The sequence below is a fragment of the Acanthochromis polyacanthus genome, chromosome 4 (genome assembly GCF_021347895.1).
Source record: "Acanthochromis polyacanthus isolate Apoly-LR-REF ecotype Palm Island chromosome 4, KAUST_Apoly_ChrSc, whole genome shotgun sequence".
NCBI classification, from domain to species: Eukaryota; Metazoa; Chordata; class Actinopteri; family Pomacentridae; genus Acanthochromis; species Acanthochromis polyacanthus.
In genome coordinates, this window is record NC_067116.1 from 37,595,947 (window position 1) to 37,617,613 (window position 21,667).

General features: G+C 37.6%; 2 protein-coding genes across 6 annotated transcripts in view; both read right to left on the reverse strand.

Annotated features, from left to right (window-relative positions):
• The window catches only part of tjp3 (tight junction protein 3), a 33,059-nt gene extending 19,794 nt beyond the window's left edge, over positions 1 to 13,265 (reverse strand). Inside the window, exon 1 of one of the 3 annotated variants that reach the window (XM_022192124.2) lies at positions 13,140 to 13,265. Coding sequence is in view for 2 of the 3 variants with exons in the window: in XM_022192105.2 (XP_022047797.2) it covers positions 6,530 to 6,613 (84 nt within the window). In the remaining variant the exon portion in view is untranslated. Of the gene's footprint in view, positions 1 to 3,395; positions 3,705 to 6,529; positions 6,964 to 13,139 lie in introns of those variants that run through there. The other 2 variants (XM_022192105.2, XM_022192113.2) reach the window with 2 other exon arrangements.
• A 2,127-nt stretch (positions 13,266 to 15,392) lies between these two features.
• Positions 15,393 to 21,667, reverse strand: part of si:ch73-63e15.2 (protein strawberry notch homolog 2) — a 65,636-nt gene continuing 59,361 nt past the window's right edge. For all 3 annotated transcript variants that reach the window (XM_022192078.2, XM_022192068.2, XM_022192086.2), the window contains 3 exons: positions 20,968 to 21,044; positions 20,433 to 20,623; positions 15,393 to 19,865 (listed from right to left, as the gene is read on the reverse strand). In XM_022192078.2, the coding sequence (XP_022047770.2) occupies positions 18,697 to 19,865; positions 20,433 to 20,623; positions 20,968 to 21,044 (1,437 nt within the window). In that variant the 3' untranslated portion in view covers positions 15,393 to 18,696. The remainder of the gene's footprint in view (positions 19,866 to 20,432; positions 20,624 to 20,967; positions 21,045 to 21,667) is intronic.

Genomic DNA, 21,667 nt, shown 5'->3' on the forward strand with positions numbered 1-21,667 from the left:
AAATAAATAATTAACCCCGACATTATTGGCCCATGATTTATTGATCCTGTCATGTAATCCGGGTCCTTACAAGGGGGACGGATGAGCTTGAGCCGAACAGAAAAGAGCCTGTGTGCAACCTGGTCTCAGCATGCTCACACCTGTCTGAATCCTGCCTGACCGGTCTGGAGGAGGAGCTAGCTGGTACGTGTGTTTGAATCTCTGTGGTGCTGACAATGTATAACATCTGGTTCAGTGAGCGTACAAACAGAAAAACAGCGTATAGAAACAGAAAAAGCTGCAAATAACAATGATTTTCGTTACTTTCTTGATTGTTGATTCACTGTTTGTTCTGCAAAAGGTCGAGAAGTAATAGAAAATTGCACTTTAAGTCGGTCCATGGTGATATTTTAAAATGTCTTATAAAGTCTATCCAACAGTCCAAAAACTTTACCTTCTTGTACAATAAATAGAGCTTTAAATTCTAACATTTTAAGCTGGTCTACGCAGCTGAAGATTACGATTAATTTTCTGTCCATCAACCAAATATATTTCCTTTTCCAGTGACACAAACACACGGTGTCTGTTCTACACAGCACATTTCTACACCGTGCTCTCTGTAAACAGTCCCAGTCAGATATCACAGCCCAGGAGGTTTGTGAAAACTGTAGGGCTTCAGTCAACAGTCAGGTTTTTCAGTTTTGTGGGCAAACATGTTATTTGTGTGTTGTTGATTGGATACTACTTCTAAGACCAAGGAATGAAGCATTGGTTTCACATAAGGGCTGCTCAGACTTTGTGACTGAGTTTTATCGGGGTCAAATCAATTCAATTTTATTTTTTATATGAAATGACTTGAGCCTTTATACTGTTACATCCTTTATCATTATCATTATTATTTTCACACTTAAACCTTCTGCAGTTATTTTTCCTGGAAAGGATTCTCCACAGATGAACACACCAGACTTTCACCTGCTACACTAACGAGACGACATGCCTCTCGTGACTTGCATTTTCCACATACTACCTCTTTCTAAAACAAAGCCTGGGCTGGTCATGGAATAGATTTCCTAAACCGTTGCCTCACAGTAAGAACAAGTAAAGCCAGACACACAAGTCACAGACACAGAGGTTCTTCTTATCATCAGCTGTCATAAACGGGTTACACTTTGTTCAAACTTTACTACAGTAGATAATGTAGGTCACACAGTGAGTGTAGGACTCTGACATCTATTATCAGCAGGGTTAGAGGATGACATTTGCAACTTAAAATGAAGTCACTGAGAAGAAACGCCCAAAATATCCCTGAATAGAGCTGCAGCGTTCAACTGATTAGTTGTCAACTACCAAATTAACTGTCAGCTATTTTGCGAATAGAATAATAGGTTTGAGTCTTTTTTTTTTTTCCCAGGGAAAAAAAGTCTAAATTCTCTGATTTCAGCTTTTTCACCCTCCAAACTTCAAAGCATGTTTCCTAATTTAAAAAAACCTATATATACACATCATTTATCAGAGCCAGAAGCAAAAAAGCAGAAAGATTTTTATCTTTTCTGACAGTCCTTGAACTATTTATCTGTGGGGTGCTGTTCCATCAGATTAATTAATCAATTCTGAGCTCAAAATAATGACACTGTAAAATAAATACACTAACCAGATTTTGAATAAAACTCTAAAAATTCTGTGCCTCTCGCTGCAACGGTGAAGCCATTAGTGATTAGGCTGTGGCCAACAGTTAAGTGACAAAAAAATCATTAATTTTTCAGCTTACACAGACAGGAAACAAATGAAAATGGAAGAAGTAAGTCACTATTTATTCCAGTAATGCTAACACCAGCATGTTGATTCAATGTTTTTTTAAATTTGGCTCAATAAATAGTCACATTTTCTTTTTTTGCTAAGATATGGCATTATAATTTTGCTTTACCCCACAATAAACATTGAGTTCTCTGTATTTCTAGCTATGACTGTGTTGTTTCCATAGGGGTCCAGGACTTCATGTTCCAGATAAAAATGAGTCCACAGCAGGAAAAATGTGACAGGAGCGCAAAACACCCTGAAACTGTTCAGGGTAGATTTGAAGATGTTGTGGCCTTCTCTGTGACATTAAACAGAATATATTTGGCTTGTGAACTACATGAGACATTTGCCATTTTGGGTTTCGGGGAAAAATGTTTGACATTTCTTCCCCTATTTTCTGACAACCAAACTGTCTAATCGAACAAATAATGAACAGTCTAAAATCTAGTTGGAGAACTGAACCAACCTCATTACCTAAAAGAAAATAAACAAATGCACTGATTCTGTCAAGTATATACTAATACATTAAAAAACTATTAAAATACAGTTGCTGAGAGGTGGAAAATACTTCAATTTATCGCCACAATAATCTTAAACTGAGCTAACTCAGGGTGCAGGTGTTCAGTGTACAACCTATCAACAGGACACCATTTGTTTGACCGAGTTAATCATAAACCAGAGGACAAAAAAAATCTAGTGACCTGATTGCTAGAATAGAAGCTGGTCATGGACTTTCTGACTCATGTTAAGCTACTGATATCTGAAGGTGTTTGAAGCTTTAGTTTCACCGCAGTTAGTTATAGCTAAATGCTACTGGAAGCAAATAAAGTTCATTTAGCCATTTAAATCTGTCAATCTAAAAACACAGACTGGTCAAAAGTAGAAAAATCAAATGTTTGCAGAGCGTCCTTGAACCTTTCGTCCACGCCATCTGAACAGAACCCACTTCTGATAAATAAGGACTCACAGAAGCAATGGGTGACATAAAAAAAAAGGAGCAAATAACTTCATAAGTGTCCCGATGAGGAAACTAAAGGAGGACAAATCTGTTGGTAGACTGAGCTGCTGAGTGAACTCATATTCAAGAAGCAGAATTACAATCAGTTAAACTTTAACTCTGCATTGAGGGCAAGATGATGAAGCGATATGATGAATCTGAAAGCGCAGATCAGAAAGTCACATTTAAAATGCTGTAATAACAGTTATCTGCCACTGATTATTAGAAAACAGCTGTATTCGCAGTCAGAAATCTAACGAATTACCTAAAAATAGAGTAATCTACAGATACTAATCAGGCTTTCCTCATTACAAACATGACATTTCAGTGAAATCGGGTTGCACCGTGACAACTCATGTAAAAATCTGACATGAAATGTAGATAGAACAATTAAAAATGGGCAAAAAAAGTACAAAATGTCAACACCATATCAGAGCTTACTGTGATTTTGTACCAGCTGATAAAAGCCTCATCTAAAGTGCTGCTTTAGACTTTCACAGCTCTAAAGAACATTTATCTGAACGCTCACACAAATCAGATACGGTTTATTTTCACAGCTACATTTTTCTTACATATTCACGGCCACGTTGCACACAGCTATACTAAAATGCTCTCCACTCACCACTTGGTCTTTGAACCTCACTTCCATTTCCTGCTGGGATTCTCTAACCTGAACAAAACACCTGCGGCCTCCAGCGCTCAGCGAACACCAGGCTCTTTATATTCCATATGATACCAGCAGCAGTAAAAAACAATCACAGATCCTCAGTAATCCAACTCCTCCTTCCTCGGATCGGCTCAGTTTGGATGTTGTCCGACAGAAACCCGATCCTCCTCCTGCTGAAATTATCTGTAAGATAACCAACTGTGGTGTTTCTTTCTCAACAAGGAGAAGAAAAAAACCCACATTCAGGAGCAATCTCACCTGGAGACGGCTCCTCCCTCTGCAGCCTTTGCCCACTCTGAGACACTCTCTAGTGCCCTTTCATAAATGTGGATTTAAGGTGGAGCTGCCCTGTTTCAAGCCCCCCGCAGACAGATAAAAGGGCAGAGAAACACCTTAAATGTGGCAGAGGACGAAATCACACACAGGTATGGAGCCCTGCATCTATCTGAAGTGGTGAATAGTAGCCAGCTGCAGATGAAAAACTACTAAGATTCATCGGTTATCGATCACTTGAAGAAGAAAGTTCAAATCGAGCTGCTTTCAAGTTCAAAAATATTACTCTACACATTCTGACATTTCTTATTTCAACCTTTTTATATCAGATTCTGCAATGCAAAAGTCGTGATGTAAAGTTCTACATGTGTTTCACTTCTGGCTTCTATAAATAAACAGTCTATTTTTACTCTGCCAAGGAGGCGGACGGTCGGCGGAGTTATGTGACGTTTGTCTGATTGTCTGTCCATCTGTTAGCAACGTTTCTCAAAAACAGACTAACGGATTTGGATGAAATTTTCAGGCAAGGTCAGAAATGACACAAGGACCAACTGCTTCGATTTTGGCAGTGATACGGCTTACAGTGTGGATCCACGGATTTGTTAAAGATTTGTGGATCATGGTGAGATGGCAGCATGGCGTCACGGTAACCATGACAACAAGTGAACACACGTCAGCTGTCTGCTGATGATCACATGATTGCGATTCTACGACAAATCTGCAGACTTCTCCGTCAGAAATCAAACAAGGAACAACTGATTAAATCGTGGGGGTGTTTCAGAGTCCCATCAATTCCCACCGCCCGTTGCATATTTAGGTCATGTGATTTGGTATCCGTGCATAACGTACACATGGAAAACACACGCCTGCACTCAGCGCAATGCCATTTTGTTTGTGGGTATATCTATATGAAATGTACGCATTCAATACTGTTGATCTCTGCCATGACTTTTTCAAGCTTTCAGCCATCAGAAATGATACAATTGAGCAGCCTTAGAGGAGTACTGCGCTCTCTGAGTGTTTCCTTGTTTTCAATCACTCGACTGATTATAGTCTATGAAAGCACAATGATGTCAGCATCATCTCTGGTATCAGCCAACAAAGGCTTTCAAATGAAAAATCAGCTCAAAAATTGGCTCAGAATGAAACCTGACAGCAAGAATACAACTGTAAAGCATTAAAGGTTTACAGCTTTGTTTGAAAATGTCATACACGGAGTTTTCCTGTCTCGTCCAGTGAATGTGTATATTTAAAAATCCTTGTATTTTATGTCTGCATCTGCATGGGGGCCAACAGGAGGAGCCGTAATATGTTTAAAGATCTCATGTTCTCATGTGTATATAGCAGCATTTAGACAAAACAAACTGGAAAATCATTAATCGGTAATATCTAGTGTCATACATCCTTAATTAAGTCTATAAAATGTCCAATATTTTCAATTTATTGATCAGAATTAGTCTGATAAGTAGCTTAAATTAACAAATTTTAATAAAGCCACACTGATAGATGGGATGGATGGTCTGTATTGTGTCAAATATCGAATAGAAGATCATTACTGATACGTAAAAATACTGAACAAAGTGCAACACATGCATGTTTTATTCAGAAATTTAAATATGTAACAGATTTTTGGTAGGTTTAAGGTCTACTACTGTATGTTTAGTCTTATTGTAACATGTCTAACCACAGTACAGATTGACTTTCTGTAGCCAATATTGTTGCATTAATATATCTGGAATCTAAGCTTTATTTCAAAATAATATGAGAAGATAATCACATTTATTTTGCATTTTTAAAGCTTTAACCAGCAGAAGCTCAGCAGGTTTACACTTTATTTTTAAGATTACAGGTATTATTTAAATGGTTGGTCTCGTGAGTATCTAAACTTTTTGATCATCGCCCTATAAGCTGCAGTCAATTCCAGGCATTTTCAGTACAAAAAAAAAAAAAAAAAATCGCTAATATTTTATTTGTAAATAAAAATATGACGAGAAATATAGGGAATATTGGACGTGCATCGCGAGGTGCATTTCCTCGAAAATGACCTATTCGTGGATTATATACTGACTTCAGGACATGTTTTGGACAAAATATGTTACTGGCTTGTTTCATCTGGATGTCCAAGGTTGGATTATGGCCGGTTTTTGTGGAATATTTTCATGTGTGTGTAATAATGAACCCGGAAATGTGAGTCGCGCTGTGTGCGTTGAAGCCGTGTATAGAGAACGGATGGATGGATATTCGTTGTTTGTCGGACAAATGTGTTTATATTACCCGCTGTGGTAATCACATCTGAAAGTGGTTTATACCGGCGGATTCATGAGAATCTAAGCTTTCCATCGGTGTATAGTGTTTGTATAATCGCGTTTGCAGCTTCAGACATTTAAGGAAATGCTTATGCAGATCTCAAAGTGTTCCGCGGGTGGAACACTGAAGCTTAACGGGTTCAAAACTCAAGTCTGGAATAAATATCAGCCACAAAACAAAACATCAAATTAAATCAAATTTTGCTTTAAACTTGCCTGCAATTTGACTAAAGTTATTTACTTCAAAACTGAACTTTCTATTTTTTTCTTTCAGTCTGAACTTGAATGTTTTTCTCTCTTTTTAAACCCATTTCATTGCGCTATGTAACGCTCTTTAAAGTCCATTTATGCATGAAATGTGCTTCACAGTAAACTTTCCGTGCCTTTCAGATGTTATTAAAGCTGCTTGGTTACTGTAAATATAAAGAGAAACTGCAAACTGATCTCGTAAAATGCAAATAAACTAAGAATATAGTTACGTAGGTCTTATAGTTTTATCCATGGACTTACAGGCACCACCAGCAGTGGAGGTGGAGGCTCTGGAGGCAGAGAGCCAAAATGCTTCAGTAGTTTCAGTCTCTGCGTCAGATTCATGATGAAAATGAAGCTTCTTCCCCGACTCAGTCACAAAAACGTCCAGTTGGAAGTAGCCTGTCTGTATTTCAGTCACACATGACCACTCATGCAGTTCTTCCACAGACAGAAAGACGCCACAGCAAAAAGACACCATAAACTACTCAAAAACAAAACTGAGAAAAGCCTAAAAGTGACAAAGTGTGATTCTTCTGATAAGCAGACGAGTCACATGTCCTTTTCTCTAAAGCTGCGTTCTCGATTCTTCCCTCTGAGACGGGTTCATAAGTCAAACAGTCCACTTGCTCCCACTGTCAGCGGTATGTGTCCGGTTAACTTTCCCACATTCAGCAGCAGGTCTCCGGCTGCTGGCTGGGTTTCAGTCTGCTGGCTGCTATGGTTACGCTTCAGGAATGAGAGCGCCGGGCTGTTAATAATTGATGGGGTGTTTGCTACACTATAGGTCCTGTAGCCCTGAGTAAAGCTTCCTGGGTTCCTTCAGAGGCCTGCTGTGTGTCGGGATCAGGAAGTGGCAGCAGATCATATCTCTGTTTCATGGTTAACTTTTAGACGTCAAAGTCTGGGCGTGCTGCGGGTTTTTATCGTTTGATTCTGATTATCAGCCTCAAGGACTGCAGCCACTCTGTGATCAGCTCACTGAACAGGAGGAAGTACAAAGACGTGAAGGTGTACGGGAACAAAACAGCTTATCACTTCCTAAAACTCCGATACAGACTGGTGCTTCAGAAGAAATAGTGGTACAATACACAAATTTACTATTTTGATAGTTATTCAATTCCATTCTTTGAACATTTTTGAACACTATTAACCTTGTAAAACCCAAATAAAGAAAAAAAATTGCAAAAATCATATATAAACAAGACGACATGGTCATCAAGATCCCCCGCCACATGTGATGTCTGAGTCTACATCCAAAATAGTGATAAAGGGTCATAACTCTGTTAAATATTATCGCACAGGTCTCATTTTCAAACTTGATCAAGGTGACCAAGGTGTGAAGCTACACACTAAATTTCGTAATCCGAGCTGTAATAGTTTCCGAGAAAAGCTGTCCCCTTCATCTCGGACACACGGACGGACGGACGGACGCACGGACGCACGGAAGCACAGACAGATGGACGGAGGCCAAACCTGTATCCCCCTTTTCCACTTCGTGGAGGCGGGGGATAATAATAATACATATGTAACATACATATGTTATATATAAATATAAAATCTGTAAAATCCAAATATAGAAAAAAGAGCAAAAATAATGCATAAATAATAAATAAAATCTGTAAAAACCAAATATAGACAAAAATGAGCAAACATAACTTTTACATAAATATTTTTTTAAAAATAATTGAAAAAAATAAAACGTATGCTGTATTTTTGCAACAGTGGGTCTTACAGGGTTAATTCTGTTTCAGGATTTTTGGTTTCATTTGTTTTTTTGACTTAATAAAAACACAAACCCTGTCACTATTTATAGGAGTTTAGTAATTATGGGTGAACATGTAGTGGTTTTTTTTTTTTTTTTTTAACAGGTTTTAGCTTTAATTTTTTTTATAACAATTGACTTCTATTTTACTGAGTTTTTCTCCTTTTTTAAATTGCAAATAGTAACTAACAAATCACAGAAAAAATCATTCATTAACACGTGGAAACGTTAAAGAAAACACCAGGTAAAAACTGTAAACAATATCAACATATTTTTTTTGCTTTTATTTTTACATATGGCAATTTGCACAGAAAATGACATTTTTTCTATATTTAAATCATCAAAATTATAATTCTTTTAAGGAAATTTGACATTATATCTGTGTGTGTGTGTGTGTGTGTGTGTGTAGTGAAGATTGAAAATTGGTAGATTATAGATAATACAAATAATATCTACCACAATGACAGAAAGAAACTATTTTTCTACATGTTTGCTGTAAAAAAAAGCCAACAAAACAATTAAAAAATAATGAATGCTCAATCAGAATATTACACGACTTTTTGTATTTATATCAGTAAACCTCACATTACTGATATTTTATCTTAATTTAAAGGAAAATTAAGTAAATTAATATTTTTTTAAAGAGTAAATAACTTCAAACATTTCTAGATTTGACCGATTTTTTTCCTGTTTTGCTAAATTGCAGATAACAAATAATAACTTATAAAATCACAGAAAAGCTTGAGCATCAAAATTTAAATAATAATAATGATTTAAATATGAATTAAAATGAACTATTAATTTACCCTTAATTAAATAAAGTATCATTGAAAGTAGTAGTTAACGTTGAACAAAAAACAGGCCAAAAATTGTATAAAATTTTCAACATCAAAAATCTACATTTTTACAAAGAGTAATTTGTTTGTTTACAACTTTTGACTGTAAAATTTCACTGTTCTACATTTACATTTAAATCAGCTGAAAATATTATTATTCATATATATGCTGCCATTTTCATCACTTTTATAGTTTTTGAATTCTATGCTATTCTATGCTATTCTATGCTATTGTTAGCACAGTTTTTTTTTGTTTCGTAGACGTTGCATCGTAGCAGATGCAGGCTCCTGGCGTCAGATCAGCAGGTGTAACTGCTGGCCTCAGGTCAGTCAGAGCACCAGCTGTGAATTATTAATTATCTGCAGAAAACAGAACCCAGCCAGCAGCTACTACTGTTACTAAAAACAAGCACTTAGCAGAGGTGTGTCCCCTCCAGGTAGGTAAATAATCACTCATTCCTGGCTCACACTGGGTCTGAGTCGCTTCAGACGGTCTTTTATTTCTTTCATTTCACTCTGCAGCCACTCCTGTTGCCCGGAAAACATGCAAACTACCAGAGCGCCTTGTTTCAGCACAGGTTAGCTCACAGCTAAACTCAGAGTTTCTCTATGAATGCGGAGGCATAACCAGAATTCTTCCACAGTGCATAATTCAAATAGGCTCCTCTCATAAATATTAATGACCGAGGGAGCCTCCAACAGACTTATTATGTTTAGTGGGTAATGAGGAACAACAGAGCCTCTCTGTGTAAATATGGAGCTTAGAGGACAAATACTCCAGAGGTTTACAGAGCCCACAGAGAGGCTGTAATTACACAGGTCAGGTCTTTGTAGCTTCCACTCACAGCAGACGTATTCGTGGCATGTTGTCAACAATGTTCAAGTGCTGCAAACACCCACTTTACAGCTACCTGGACTCCTGCACACAAGCAATTCAAGGCCAGATTGTCACAAAATAAGCTTAAAACTGTCTCATGTGTTGAAGATTAAACAAATTAGAGTGTAAAATGTAAAACTTCAACACTGATGTCATTATGTGTGACATAAACGACATCCTCCATAGCAGTTTATGTAGTATTTATCCCTTTAATCCTCTAAGACTCAAATGAAACTCTTTTTTTCTGTATTTTTAATCACTGTGGGTTCATTTTTCACCACATTATAAAGTCCTGCACCTCTATGGAAACAGCACAACCACAGCTAGAACAATAGAGACTAAAAAATGTCTTATAATGACATAAATTTAAAAAAATGAAAAAAAAGAGCTGATTTTCTTTAATCATTTATACTACAAATAATCTAAAAATCTGGAATCAACATGTAAAACATATTTGGAATTACCCACAGGGATTATCGATACTGGATAAAAAATATATTGGCTCTATATACAACAGTTATTCAACCCTGTAAGACTCAAATATAGAAAAAAAAACTGAGGAAAAAATAAATAGATAAATAAAATAAAACAATACAAAAATTTAATAAAACTAAAATTCTATATATATTCATATATATTATAGATATAGAAAAAATCTAAACAAAATAAATTATATATAGATATATAAAATAAGAAATGAGCAAAAATTATATATATTTGCATGAATAATAAGAAAAAAAACGGATGTTGTATTGTTGCAACAGTGGGTTTTACAAGGATAACTATTTACATTTTTTATTTGGTTCCATGCAATCTGTCTATCTGTACTATATAATCATAGCCCACAGTTCAGCCCAGTTTAGCTGAAAAGTCCCTGAATTTTTTGTCACATTACTCCTAGTCACAGCTGAGTCAGGGATGGCTTCATTTAAGTACCAGGAAGCGTGGAATTTTTTGATTTTTCCAAAATGTGGTTACAGCAAACGGCATCTTTTTGGGGTTATTTTTAAAGGACACGTCTACTGCAGGTTTAAGCATAGATTTGGTAAGTCTTCCACGAACAACAACCATAACCAACAACCAAAATCAAAAAGATTGTATTCAACATTAAAAAAGTAAAATTCAATGTAAAATGCATCTTAAAAAGCAGCAGAAGCATTGCTCAAATATTAACCAAACTGTCAAAAATGAGCACTGCTTAAGGAGGGAATCCCTCACACTGTGATTTCTTTGGCACCCAGATTCTGTCACAAAGACAGGAGCTTCCAAAATGGTACTTTCACCAAAGAAAATAAACAAAACTCCCCGACCAGCTGCTAGAACAGCAGGTTACAGAAGGGTAGCTGCATCCAAAAGTTGAAATGAATACAGTTTCCTGCTCTGACTTTTGGACTTATTAAAAAAGATAACATGAATATTAAAGCTGCCGGTTAGTTTCAAGGTTAATATTTGCAGGTGTACTTGAGTATTTTGGATAGTGTTGCTAATCACCAACAGAAGGAAATCATTTACAGCAATATTAGGTGTTTACTTAGCTTCAGTGTGAACATTTATCAGGCATTTTATTTGTTGGAACAAGCAAATAAAGGGCTGGTTAGAGAGTCAAGCTGCTTGTTTAACTCACTGTGTAATTAATTTAAAACGCGTTATGGAGCTTTAACACATGAGACACAACACTAAACTGTGGCTGTCGCACCAGGAGAAGCAGGGATTTGTAAAACCACTAAAACAACACAAACTCTGCTGTGTTGCATGACGTTTATCTAAATCTACATCCTCTATTTACCAGTTGCATTGATTCCAGTTGCACTTTCTATTAGAAATCAATGACCTGTTCGCAAATCAAAGAGGATTCCATCAATATCAGCTGCACACAAGTGTTTGAGGAGGATTATTAAACCTTCAGCACACACCAGAATGCTTTATTTCATCCAGGATTTACCGTATAAACCCAGAAACCTCACAAATCGTCTTGTGTGAACTTTCCAAAGCAGCACAGCTCATAGATTTCACTCATCCTTAATCAAACAGCGTATCAATAACTAATGATTAGGGTCAAAGGAGAGGAAGACGTAGCGGTTCGGGAATGCAGCCGAAACTATTGTGAAACCGTGTGGCAGGCAGGTAGAAACTCGCATGTGTGGCAGAACCAGTACGGTGAGGATAAAATGAGGCATGCAGCTGACAATAAACTTCCAGACAATGTAAACCAAATGGTAAAGCTCACCGTTAAACTCCATGAAATGCACAGAAATGGCATCAAACAGAGACATTGTTATGCCTAAACACCCGATGCTGTAGCTTTGAATGCTACAGGAATAGTAGGTGATTCAATTTTGCTTGTTTGTTGTTTTTAAAAAAAAGTAAAAGAAACTAAAAAACAGATCTTGATCCATCAAAATAACATGATATAGTTGATCAGAAATGTTGGAACATAGGGATTTTTTCATCTGACAGAAAAGAAATTAGCAGCAGTGGCATTACTGTGTACGTATAAATAGTTTTGCATAACTAAATACAGAAAATGACCCCTCGTATCATTAAAGTAACATAACTAAATATGGCAGCAGATAGCGGAGCAGCAATAGAGACACATTTATTGTTTTATTGCAAGTTGCTGCAATTAAATATTTTATCAATAGGTTACAGGTGGAAATTTCTGTCTTTTTTGACATCTACACAGGCAGAAAATTCACTTTAAATACTATTTAGTTTGGATATTCTGTTATGGGATGTTATGGGTGAGCTTTTTCTCCTCACCAACACCAGCATGTCTTCTCCTGGTCAAAATTACTGTTGAATTAAATGTACAAAAACAAATATTTCCACCTTTACATATGATTCCAGCTGTAAATAATCATTAATCAGACTAATTCTAAGGCATACAGTTTGAGAACCACGAGCCAAACTGCTCATATTAATGTGGACTGAGCACAAAATTAAAGTAGAAGTCACCTCTAGGACAGTGTCTCTCTTTTTATATTAATTTTCCTCTGAAATAACATGAAAATAGTGCAATTTTAGGTTAAAATCTATAAATTTATGGACTTGCCAAGCCCCAACTATATCAGAAATCCTCAAAAAACTCTTCTCATGTTAACATAAGAACTAAATTTTCAACATAACACACCGCAGAGCATGAAAACAGCCAAATCTGAGAGTCAAATTAAACAGTAAAGTCAGTTAGCTGTTAGCAGTTAGCCTTTAGCTCCACTCAGTACCTGCTCAGTATTGACTCCTAAACTAAGAGGTACACCTTTTAAAATGAGGTTCACTGCAGTAAAACTTTACAAAAGTGTCCCCTGAGCTTCTTCTCGCCCTCCTCAGGTAAACATATGGACTCAGAGAGCAGCTGTGAACCAGGAAACACCTGCAGAAGTGAAGCTAACTCACCTGTAAACCTCCTCTGCTCAGTTCGGACGGTTCTACTCGGTGACTCGTTAAAGTTTAGAATTCCGCTCTTCAGAAGTTTCTCTCTCCTCACCGACTTCGCCGTTTTCTCGGTGGTTCGGAAAGTTTCCCCGAAATCTTCCCGGACACAGGTGAGGGGCGTGGCCTGGACGGAGCTACGCACAGGTGAGTTTCACGACGTCATCACGCCAGAGGAGCGTCGAAGTTAAACAAACGCTCCTCCTAGTTTTGGTTTGATAAGAATGAATGTTTGATTTGAATCAAATTCACTGACCGCAAATGAAAAAGACATGAGCTGTTTCAGGCAGTCTTGATCTTCAAGTGCAATTATACATTGTGAAAACAAACAAAGAAAAAACAAAACAAGGTGAGAGGGAGAGAAATTAACTTGATCATTTCCCCATTTTCAAATTATATCAGAGTCATACTAATATAAAATGTGAGATTCTGTAAAGTAAGGCATCATATTTTCTATCTGTGTGAGTTCACATTAACATCACAGTGAGATCAGGCAGCAACAGCAGCTGTTTTCAAACTGTGTGTCTTGGAATTACACTGATCCTTTATAGAGATATAATGATATGTACAGGTGTGCCTTAGAAATACTTGTTTTCTTATGGTAGAAAAACTTCACTCACAAAGACCCATATTACAATAATATGCTAAATAAAGAATATTCATAGTAAATCTGCTGCCTGTGACAGAACATTTGTCCAAAGTCTAATGATAACTTATTGAACTAAAACAATGAAACAATAAAATGTGTTCTTGAGCTGCTTGACTTCCTGCTTCGTTAGTTACTTCATTGATCATCCGATATGTAGTTATGGGAATCATCTCTACACACAGTGATGCAGAAATGAAACAGAAAACACTTCTGTAAATATATGAGTCATTTCCAAATTGTAACATGATATCAATATGTTATACTGTTTTAGAGGGCTTTGATACATGATTAGAATGGGATTAATAGAAAACAAGAGATTTTTTTATTCTAACTTTTGTGAAACAACAAAATAAAGAACTCAAGCAAAGGTGGTAAGAAAAATACATTTAAAATGTTGGGACTATTTTTTGCTCTAAAGGGAAAAAAATAACAGCAAATATTTGTAAAATAAAGATTTTTTTAGCTGATTTTAAAAAAATAAAATTGTGCAAAAAAGACCAAATTACTATTTGTAAAAATTCCAATATTTTCCCCTTTTCTATGGACATTATGTACATTTTTAGCCTTTTTTTTTACAGTAATCATATAAAATAAAACTTTTTTCTATAATTTTACTAGTTATCTGTAATTGAAACAAACAAGGAACAGCTGTTAAAAGTGTAAATAAAAAGAGATTGTTCCACTTTTCAATCATTAATCTACTTAATTTTCTTTTAAACTGCCTGTTGTCCTATGGGCACCAAAAAATATTGTTTCTTTGTCCGAAAAAAAATCAAAAATTCAGCCAAAAAAATCCACAAATTTCTGAAAAAAAACCCCTTCTGGAAGAAAACTCCAATAATTCCTTAATTTCCCTTAAAAGTTTTATTTTTAAAAAAATCCCCCAAATTTGGCTAGACAATTCTTGCAAATATTTTCAAAATTGATTAAAAATCTTCAAAAAAAATCTAAAATATCTAAAGTGATTACATATATATCAGTGAAACTTCTAATATTTTCTTAAGAACATTCACAAAAATATCAACCAAAATCCAGCGAAATTCACTGGATTTTGGTTGATTTTTTGTGAATGTTCTTAAGAAGCATTTTGAACATTTCTTTTTTCCACTAAAATATATTCAAAGATTTCCCAAAAATGTTGAAAATGTGGACATCAGAAGTTTCACTGTGAAAATATCATTTTTTCTGACATTTTCAAACTTTGACAGAGGTCAGTTTTGACCCACAAATTGACAGGAGGGTTAAATAATGGCAAATATCTGCTAAATGTATAGATTATTATTAGGCAATTAAAATGGTGTGAGTGTATGATCAGATGTTGGATCAGAAGAAATTACCATCATTAAAACATACATATATTTAATGTACGTATTACTTACAGTTTCCCATCTTCTTTTCAGTGATTTTACTAGTTATCTGTCATTTAACAAAAGCGTGGAGAATCTGTAAAATAACAATTGTTTAAAAAACCCTGTTAAAAACCATTAAAAACCAACAGCAACACAATGTTTAACAAAACGTTTCCTTACTTAAACCTGCAGAGAACCCAGATGAACAAACGAGACTCATTTTCAGCAATCTTCAAGTTTTTATTTGTTTACAAAGTTAAGATTGCAATTTCGTATAGTCCTTCCTTTAATGAGTAGAAAACCTTTTTAAAGAATTAGTCGAAAGGCACAAATTTTACAATATATACATTTGGATCTAAATTATAAATATATAGAAAACAAAAGCACAACCCAGAATAAAAGTGCTGAACACAGTTTTCTTTTTTGTTTTGTTTTTTACAGAAAAAATAGGCTTTGTTTAAAAATACATACAATCAGTAGCATGTTTTTTGTTTCATTTTTTTGTTAGCAATAAATTATTTGAGTGATAACATTTATATAATATGCAAATTGTTGAGAAACGAGAAAGATGGTTACAGTATACACAGAGCAATCCATCAAAGAACAGAAACACAAGCTTGCAACGCTCAATCATAACCAACAAGAGAACAGTAACTTGATTATGCCATTCTTAGTGCAACATGACAAAATGATTAAAAGGCCTAACACAAATAAAGGAATCCTATTTAAAAAAAAAAAAAGAAGCTTTTTTCCTAACACTGCTGCCCATATCCCTCAAATGCATAAAGCTTTATGTTTGTGAGCATAAAACACAAAATCAAAAGGCAGAACTTTTGCAGACTGACGTCTCGGAATGTGCCTGATGAGGAATATTAAAAGCAAAAACGAAGGAGGAAAACACGGCGCGGTGGAGAATGAACAAGAATCTGAGATACTGTGAGTGAGTCAGTCTGATCCTAGAAACTGTTGTGAATCTGTTGGGAGGGGCTTGGACAGATCAATTGCACATTACAGTATGAACTCGGGTGCGAATCGACTAAAAATCTGTCAGCATGAATTAAACGTCCAACAACTGCAACACAAATTTAAAAAATAGAAAACAAACTGCCACAGAAAAATAAAGTTTCTCCAAAAGAAACAGTCTTTCATCACTGCCCTAAGAAGGCATAAACATTTAGAATCACCGACATTTTCACAAGGACAAACAACAAACCCATCACATTAAGTCTAAAACATAAATACAGCAAGAGTCACAGCACAGAGTTAAGAAAAAAATAGCACGATGTATTCATTAGTTTCACCACTGTTATAAGGGGAAATGATATATTTCTGCTAACGCCCCGACGTCACACCGCTTGTAGGTTTCTTCCTGAGATTGATAAAAGGTCTGATATCTTAGAAGCAGTAACTTTAGGGGTGTCTGTGGAATACTTTGGTATCTCTCTGCGAACTGAAGGCCTGGCAAAGGTCTACGAGTTGGAGAAACAATTCTACTTGAGAAAAGCAAAAAGTGAAAGGAGCAGAAACGAATCCAGACGCTGTACAGCAGTACAGAACAGTGCAATCTTATTTGGTGGCAGGTTATAATAGAATTCTTCTTATTATAGCAATCTTGAAAACTAGCAACTTCCCTGACCAAACATGTCGTTAACTATTATAATAAGCAAGATAACGTATCTAAAATCTAAATATCCCTTAAATATAAATAACAATAACTTTTATAATAACGATGACTAAAACATCCAGAACGCGTGGCGTCCCGCCTGTGAAAAAACGTACTTTACAATGGTTTGTATGCGTTTCAGAATGTGCTTTAACTAAAAGACTATGAAGCACAACAGAAAAAAGAAGATTCATACCATGCAAAGGTAACTACAAAGCTCTGCCTGTTGAGCGTAAACAGTACTTAGGCATGTCTGTGTCAGAACAAGTGTAGAATAATGTTTTATTGCTTTTTGATCGCTTGGACTTCACCCGGCTTTTTGTCACGAACCAACTCCAGTGCATCGTTTTCACACAAAGATGGTCAGATCTCACAGGTTTCTAAATGTCATACACAGTGAACATTACATCCACGTCTTTTCAAAGGTTTTTACAGCATCTGCGCCTGAAATGGAAACGTACATACTCAGATATTTGTTATTTGTTGAACTCCTCTAGAACCTGATGCTCGAGAACACACATTTAGACTTACGATTTAGTGAGGGCATTCTTTTTAACTTGAAATTCTGAAGACTAAAAAACAGATTTATATATTTATGTTGGTCAAAATGACACTTATACACACACACACAGAAAAAAACACTCAAGACTTTCCTGAGGAATTCCATATCAAAACAAAACAGGAGTCACGTCACCCAAACTCTGTCAGCTTTAAGAAAACAAACGGGGACGTTGGGTTTGGATAAAACTTTTGGACACAATTTTTATCCATGCTGCTCAACAATCTGCCTCAAACATCATCTAACCTGCAGCAGAAAGGACACAAATAAAGAACACAGCTCTTCTTTTGAGAGCAGACAGTCGTACAAGCATATACAGGCTACATGGAAGTGTCTTCCTGAAACCCAACACCAGCAGAGAGGAACACAAACAACAACTAACTGACTGACTGACTCACTGAAGGGGCTAAAAGTTAAATACAAATATACCATATTAAATTAAAATTAAAACCAACGCTCAAGAGTACAAATCTATACATTAGGCTACATGGATTCTAAAGACTGCATTTATAGATTTCTCCAAAAGGCACTGTTTGCAACAGCAGACTGCTCTTCCTCTCCCTTTTCCTCACACTAGTGTTCATACAAGCTGGGAGAGAAACAAGAGGGAGCATGTAGAAGAAATAATGACAACTGAGGCATTTCATGGCTAATCAGCTAAAAGATGGGTTGTCGCTCTCGTCTTCCAGTTCAACATTTGTTTTGTTTCACTCAAACCAAGCCTTGCATACAGGTTTTTTTCTTGTTGTTGTTTTTTTAAAATCAAGACAAACAGCCATGAAGCGAAGTAACAGTAAAGCAAAAGTCTAAAGATGTGGTTTTAACTGGTGAAAGGCATTTAGAGCTTCCAGCAAACTTCACCAATCATACCTCGTAAAAATCAGCAGCGGGAGGTTGTATTAAAGATTTCCACACCTCATGGATGAGCTTGTGTTTTGACAGCTCGTATGTTCGATAAAATACAGTTATCACGTTTTTTTCTCTTCCACTTCCTTTAATTTTTTTTTTCAAACAGCTGCCTTTTACTGTGGAGGACACACTTTGGTGCAGAAATCCGATATTGATCGAGCCCCGACATCACCTCGACAGCCTCAAGCAGGTGAACGCTACAGGTGGATAAAGAGAAGGGTGAGCCCAGCGCAGGACAGGCAGTGACTTGACTAAACGCCCTGAGGGGAGAGGGAGCAGGTCCAAGGGTGCGATCGTAGACAGCAGCAAACAAGACGCAATCTGCTTCAAAAGACAAAAAAAAAATATCCAAAGATAAACTAAGTCCAGACTAGCTGTCGTCGTGTAAGCTCCTAGTCTTGCTGCCGGTACTGGATGACAGACTTGCGGTCCGGCCCAGCCTGCAACATGCTGTTCAGAGCCTCGCGGACGTCGAGAGCGCCGGAGCTGCAGTGACCGTTTGGTAAAGAGACAGAGTCTGGCTGCGGGAGGAGATAGGCGGCGGGGAAGCGAGAGGTAGAGTTGGAAAACAGCGAGGCGGCGGAGGATGAGTTGGAGAAGAGAGAAACCGGGTTGTTTGACACGGCGGAGGTGGAGGACGTGGAGGAAGAGCAGGAGGAGGACGAGGACGAGGGGCTGGCTTTCTGCGTGGGCATCGGGGGCGACAGGGGCAAGTCAAATAAATCTAACAAGTCCTGGTGGTTGTTGGGCAACAGGTTGTGGTTCTGCTGTTGTTGCTGTTGCTGCTGCTGTTGTTGTTGTTGCTGAAGTAAAATGGGCTGCTGTATTTGATGCTGGGCATTCGGTACGCTCTGGGAGATGAGAGACTCCAGATTAAAGTCATCTGAGAATGCCGCAGAGTTGCCTGTTAGAGTGTCCAGACTCAGCCCGCCCTCGGTGCTGTCTGGAGACGGCGACGGTGAACTCACAGTCAGGTCCAAGATGTCAGCCAGGGGGTTCTTGGAAGACAGTGTGGTCTGTTGGAGCGGAAGCAACGGGTTCTTCGGCAGTGAAAAAGGGGACGCGAAGGGCTGCGAGTAAAACTGTGAGAAATCGAGGCTAACTGTGTTGGTCAGAGGGCCTTGGTTGGTGGTGGTGGAGGAGGTGGAATTGTTGGGCCAGTTGTTTTGGGTCCTTTGCTGGGTTTGATTTCTCTGTAAGGACAACAGAGGTATGTCGTATTGGGGGAGCGCTAAAGCAGACTGGCTTTGGGGCTGCATTCTCTGCAGCTGAGGGATGCTCCCGGGTTGAGTCCTTTGCAGGGCGTTTTGGTTCAGTTTCTGTTTGAGCATGGGGTTCTGGGCGAGAGTCTGAGCGAGGGACTGGTTGTGCATTTGCTTCTGGCTGAACAGATTCTGCAGGAGATGTCTGTTCTGCTGCTCCATTTTACGCTTGCGTTCCTCAGCCAGGCGCTGCTCCACGGCCTGCTGCTCCTTCTCCTTCCGCCTCCTCTTCACCTCCTCGTCCATCAACAGCAGCTCCTCGCGAACACGAGCCACACAGTTCTCTGGGATCTTGATGCCTGAGAGAGACAAGGAGTGCAGTCAGTAATCAGTGAGTTAAATCCTCAAACACTCCCTTTTCAAAATACCTGAAAGTCACATCTTTATATAATGGACACTTCATTGAGAGACTGACAAGAAAAGTAGACAGAAAGGCAGGTTTATCACAAAATATTCAAAAATGTGAGCTTCTGGGATGCGTGCTCTAATATATGATTCTAAAAATACATGTGTATAATCTATTTTTCTTTATATCTTTGTGTAATTTGTGTGTACTTCACAGATACAAACAGATCAGACACTAATTGTCCAGTGCACTTCTGCAAACTTGTATTTTTAATGGATTTTGAAACTGATTCATGACTTCCAAAGTGTCAGTGTGCTTGTAAAACTTCTGCAAAGCCAGACTAGAAAAGTTAGGAACTGTTTCATTTCCTCAATATATCAAAAACACACGTCAGCACTTTGACAGCATCTCATTTTACCATCAAAACAACTCACTGGCATCTAGAAATTCAAATTAAACTCTGTGCCAAGCTTGAGAAATGTTTTAAAAAATCAGTCCAAAACATGCACTGTGTACTAACCGACTTGCTTGTTGTGCTGCTTAGTTTTAAGGCGCACGATCTGGAGGATGCTGGAGCTGGTGATGTCAGAAACCACGTCGGATACACGCTTCCACACCCGCAACAGAGCTCCACACAGCATGTGGTACTGACGGAGGCGCATTCCCTGCAGACACTCTTGGCCTTCCTCGATTTTCTTACACTTCCCGTTCCTAGGGAGAGAGCAGAGAAGGAATCGTCAAATCATTTCTGCATAAAACACAGTAGGCCATTCTGCAAAAATCACCTTAAAGGAAAACTGTGTGGAAGGTTGAGGGAGTGAACGTTCTCCAAGAGACAGGAACATTCATTAATCTGTAGCACAGTTCACCGGTCATCCACTGATAACATGTGAGACTTGAAGGCCATTTTTTCATGGCTAGTTCTCAAGTGATCAACAAATCCTTGGGAATGGCATCTGACCTTAAAAACCACCCTGACTGAATCCTAACAAGTACCAGCCTGATTGGATGCACTGAGCCATTAACCCTGAAAGAGTCTGAGGATTCCTACTCACCAGTTGGCGTGACTGCACTTCTTGAAGGAGAAGGTGAACTGGTTCTCCCAGCTGTCCCTGGCTTCCTCGGGAGTCACCTGGAAAAAGAAAAAGCACGACACCGTTATCGGCTAATATCCACAATTTGTTAAAACACATTTTAAGCAATGCAGAACGGAAAGGGTTATTTTCAACTTCAAACCAAAGGTCATACTAGAGCTTTAGCTCATTTATAATCATTGACTGTGTCAGAGGAAAGAAATGACTCTTGTGCTCAGTGGGCTTCTAGTGAAAGGTCATTAATCATCACTCTGTTGTTCCCATTGCAAGGGGAAACAAATGCAGATTTAATAAACAACTTGAATCTAAACAAAAGCACCACACTTGACTCATACTTCTAATTCTAATGACCTACACTTATAATGGTAAACAGCCTGAAATTCTGTAACATGCTGCCACACAGTTGAGCTCTGGGGTGCATTAAACCTTGCCTGGTTTAGTACACTTGAATGTCCACAAGGGGGCAGCAGACTCCATATAAATACTTCAGACAGTTTAATGTGTGTACTCGAAACAGAAGACACGAAGGAACAGGTCAGTCCAGAAAATGTCTGGCTTTCTCTTCTGTCAAACCTTCCCCACAGTCAGTTAGCAAGCGAAAGTATGATCTTTTATGAAAACACAAACATTAAAATGAAACCTCAGGATAAAGTCACAGACA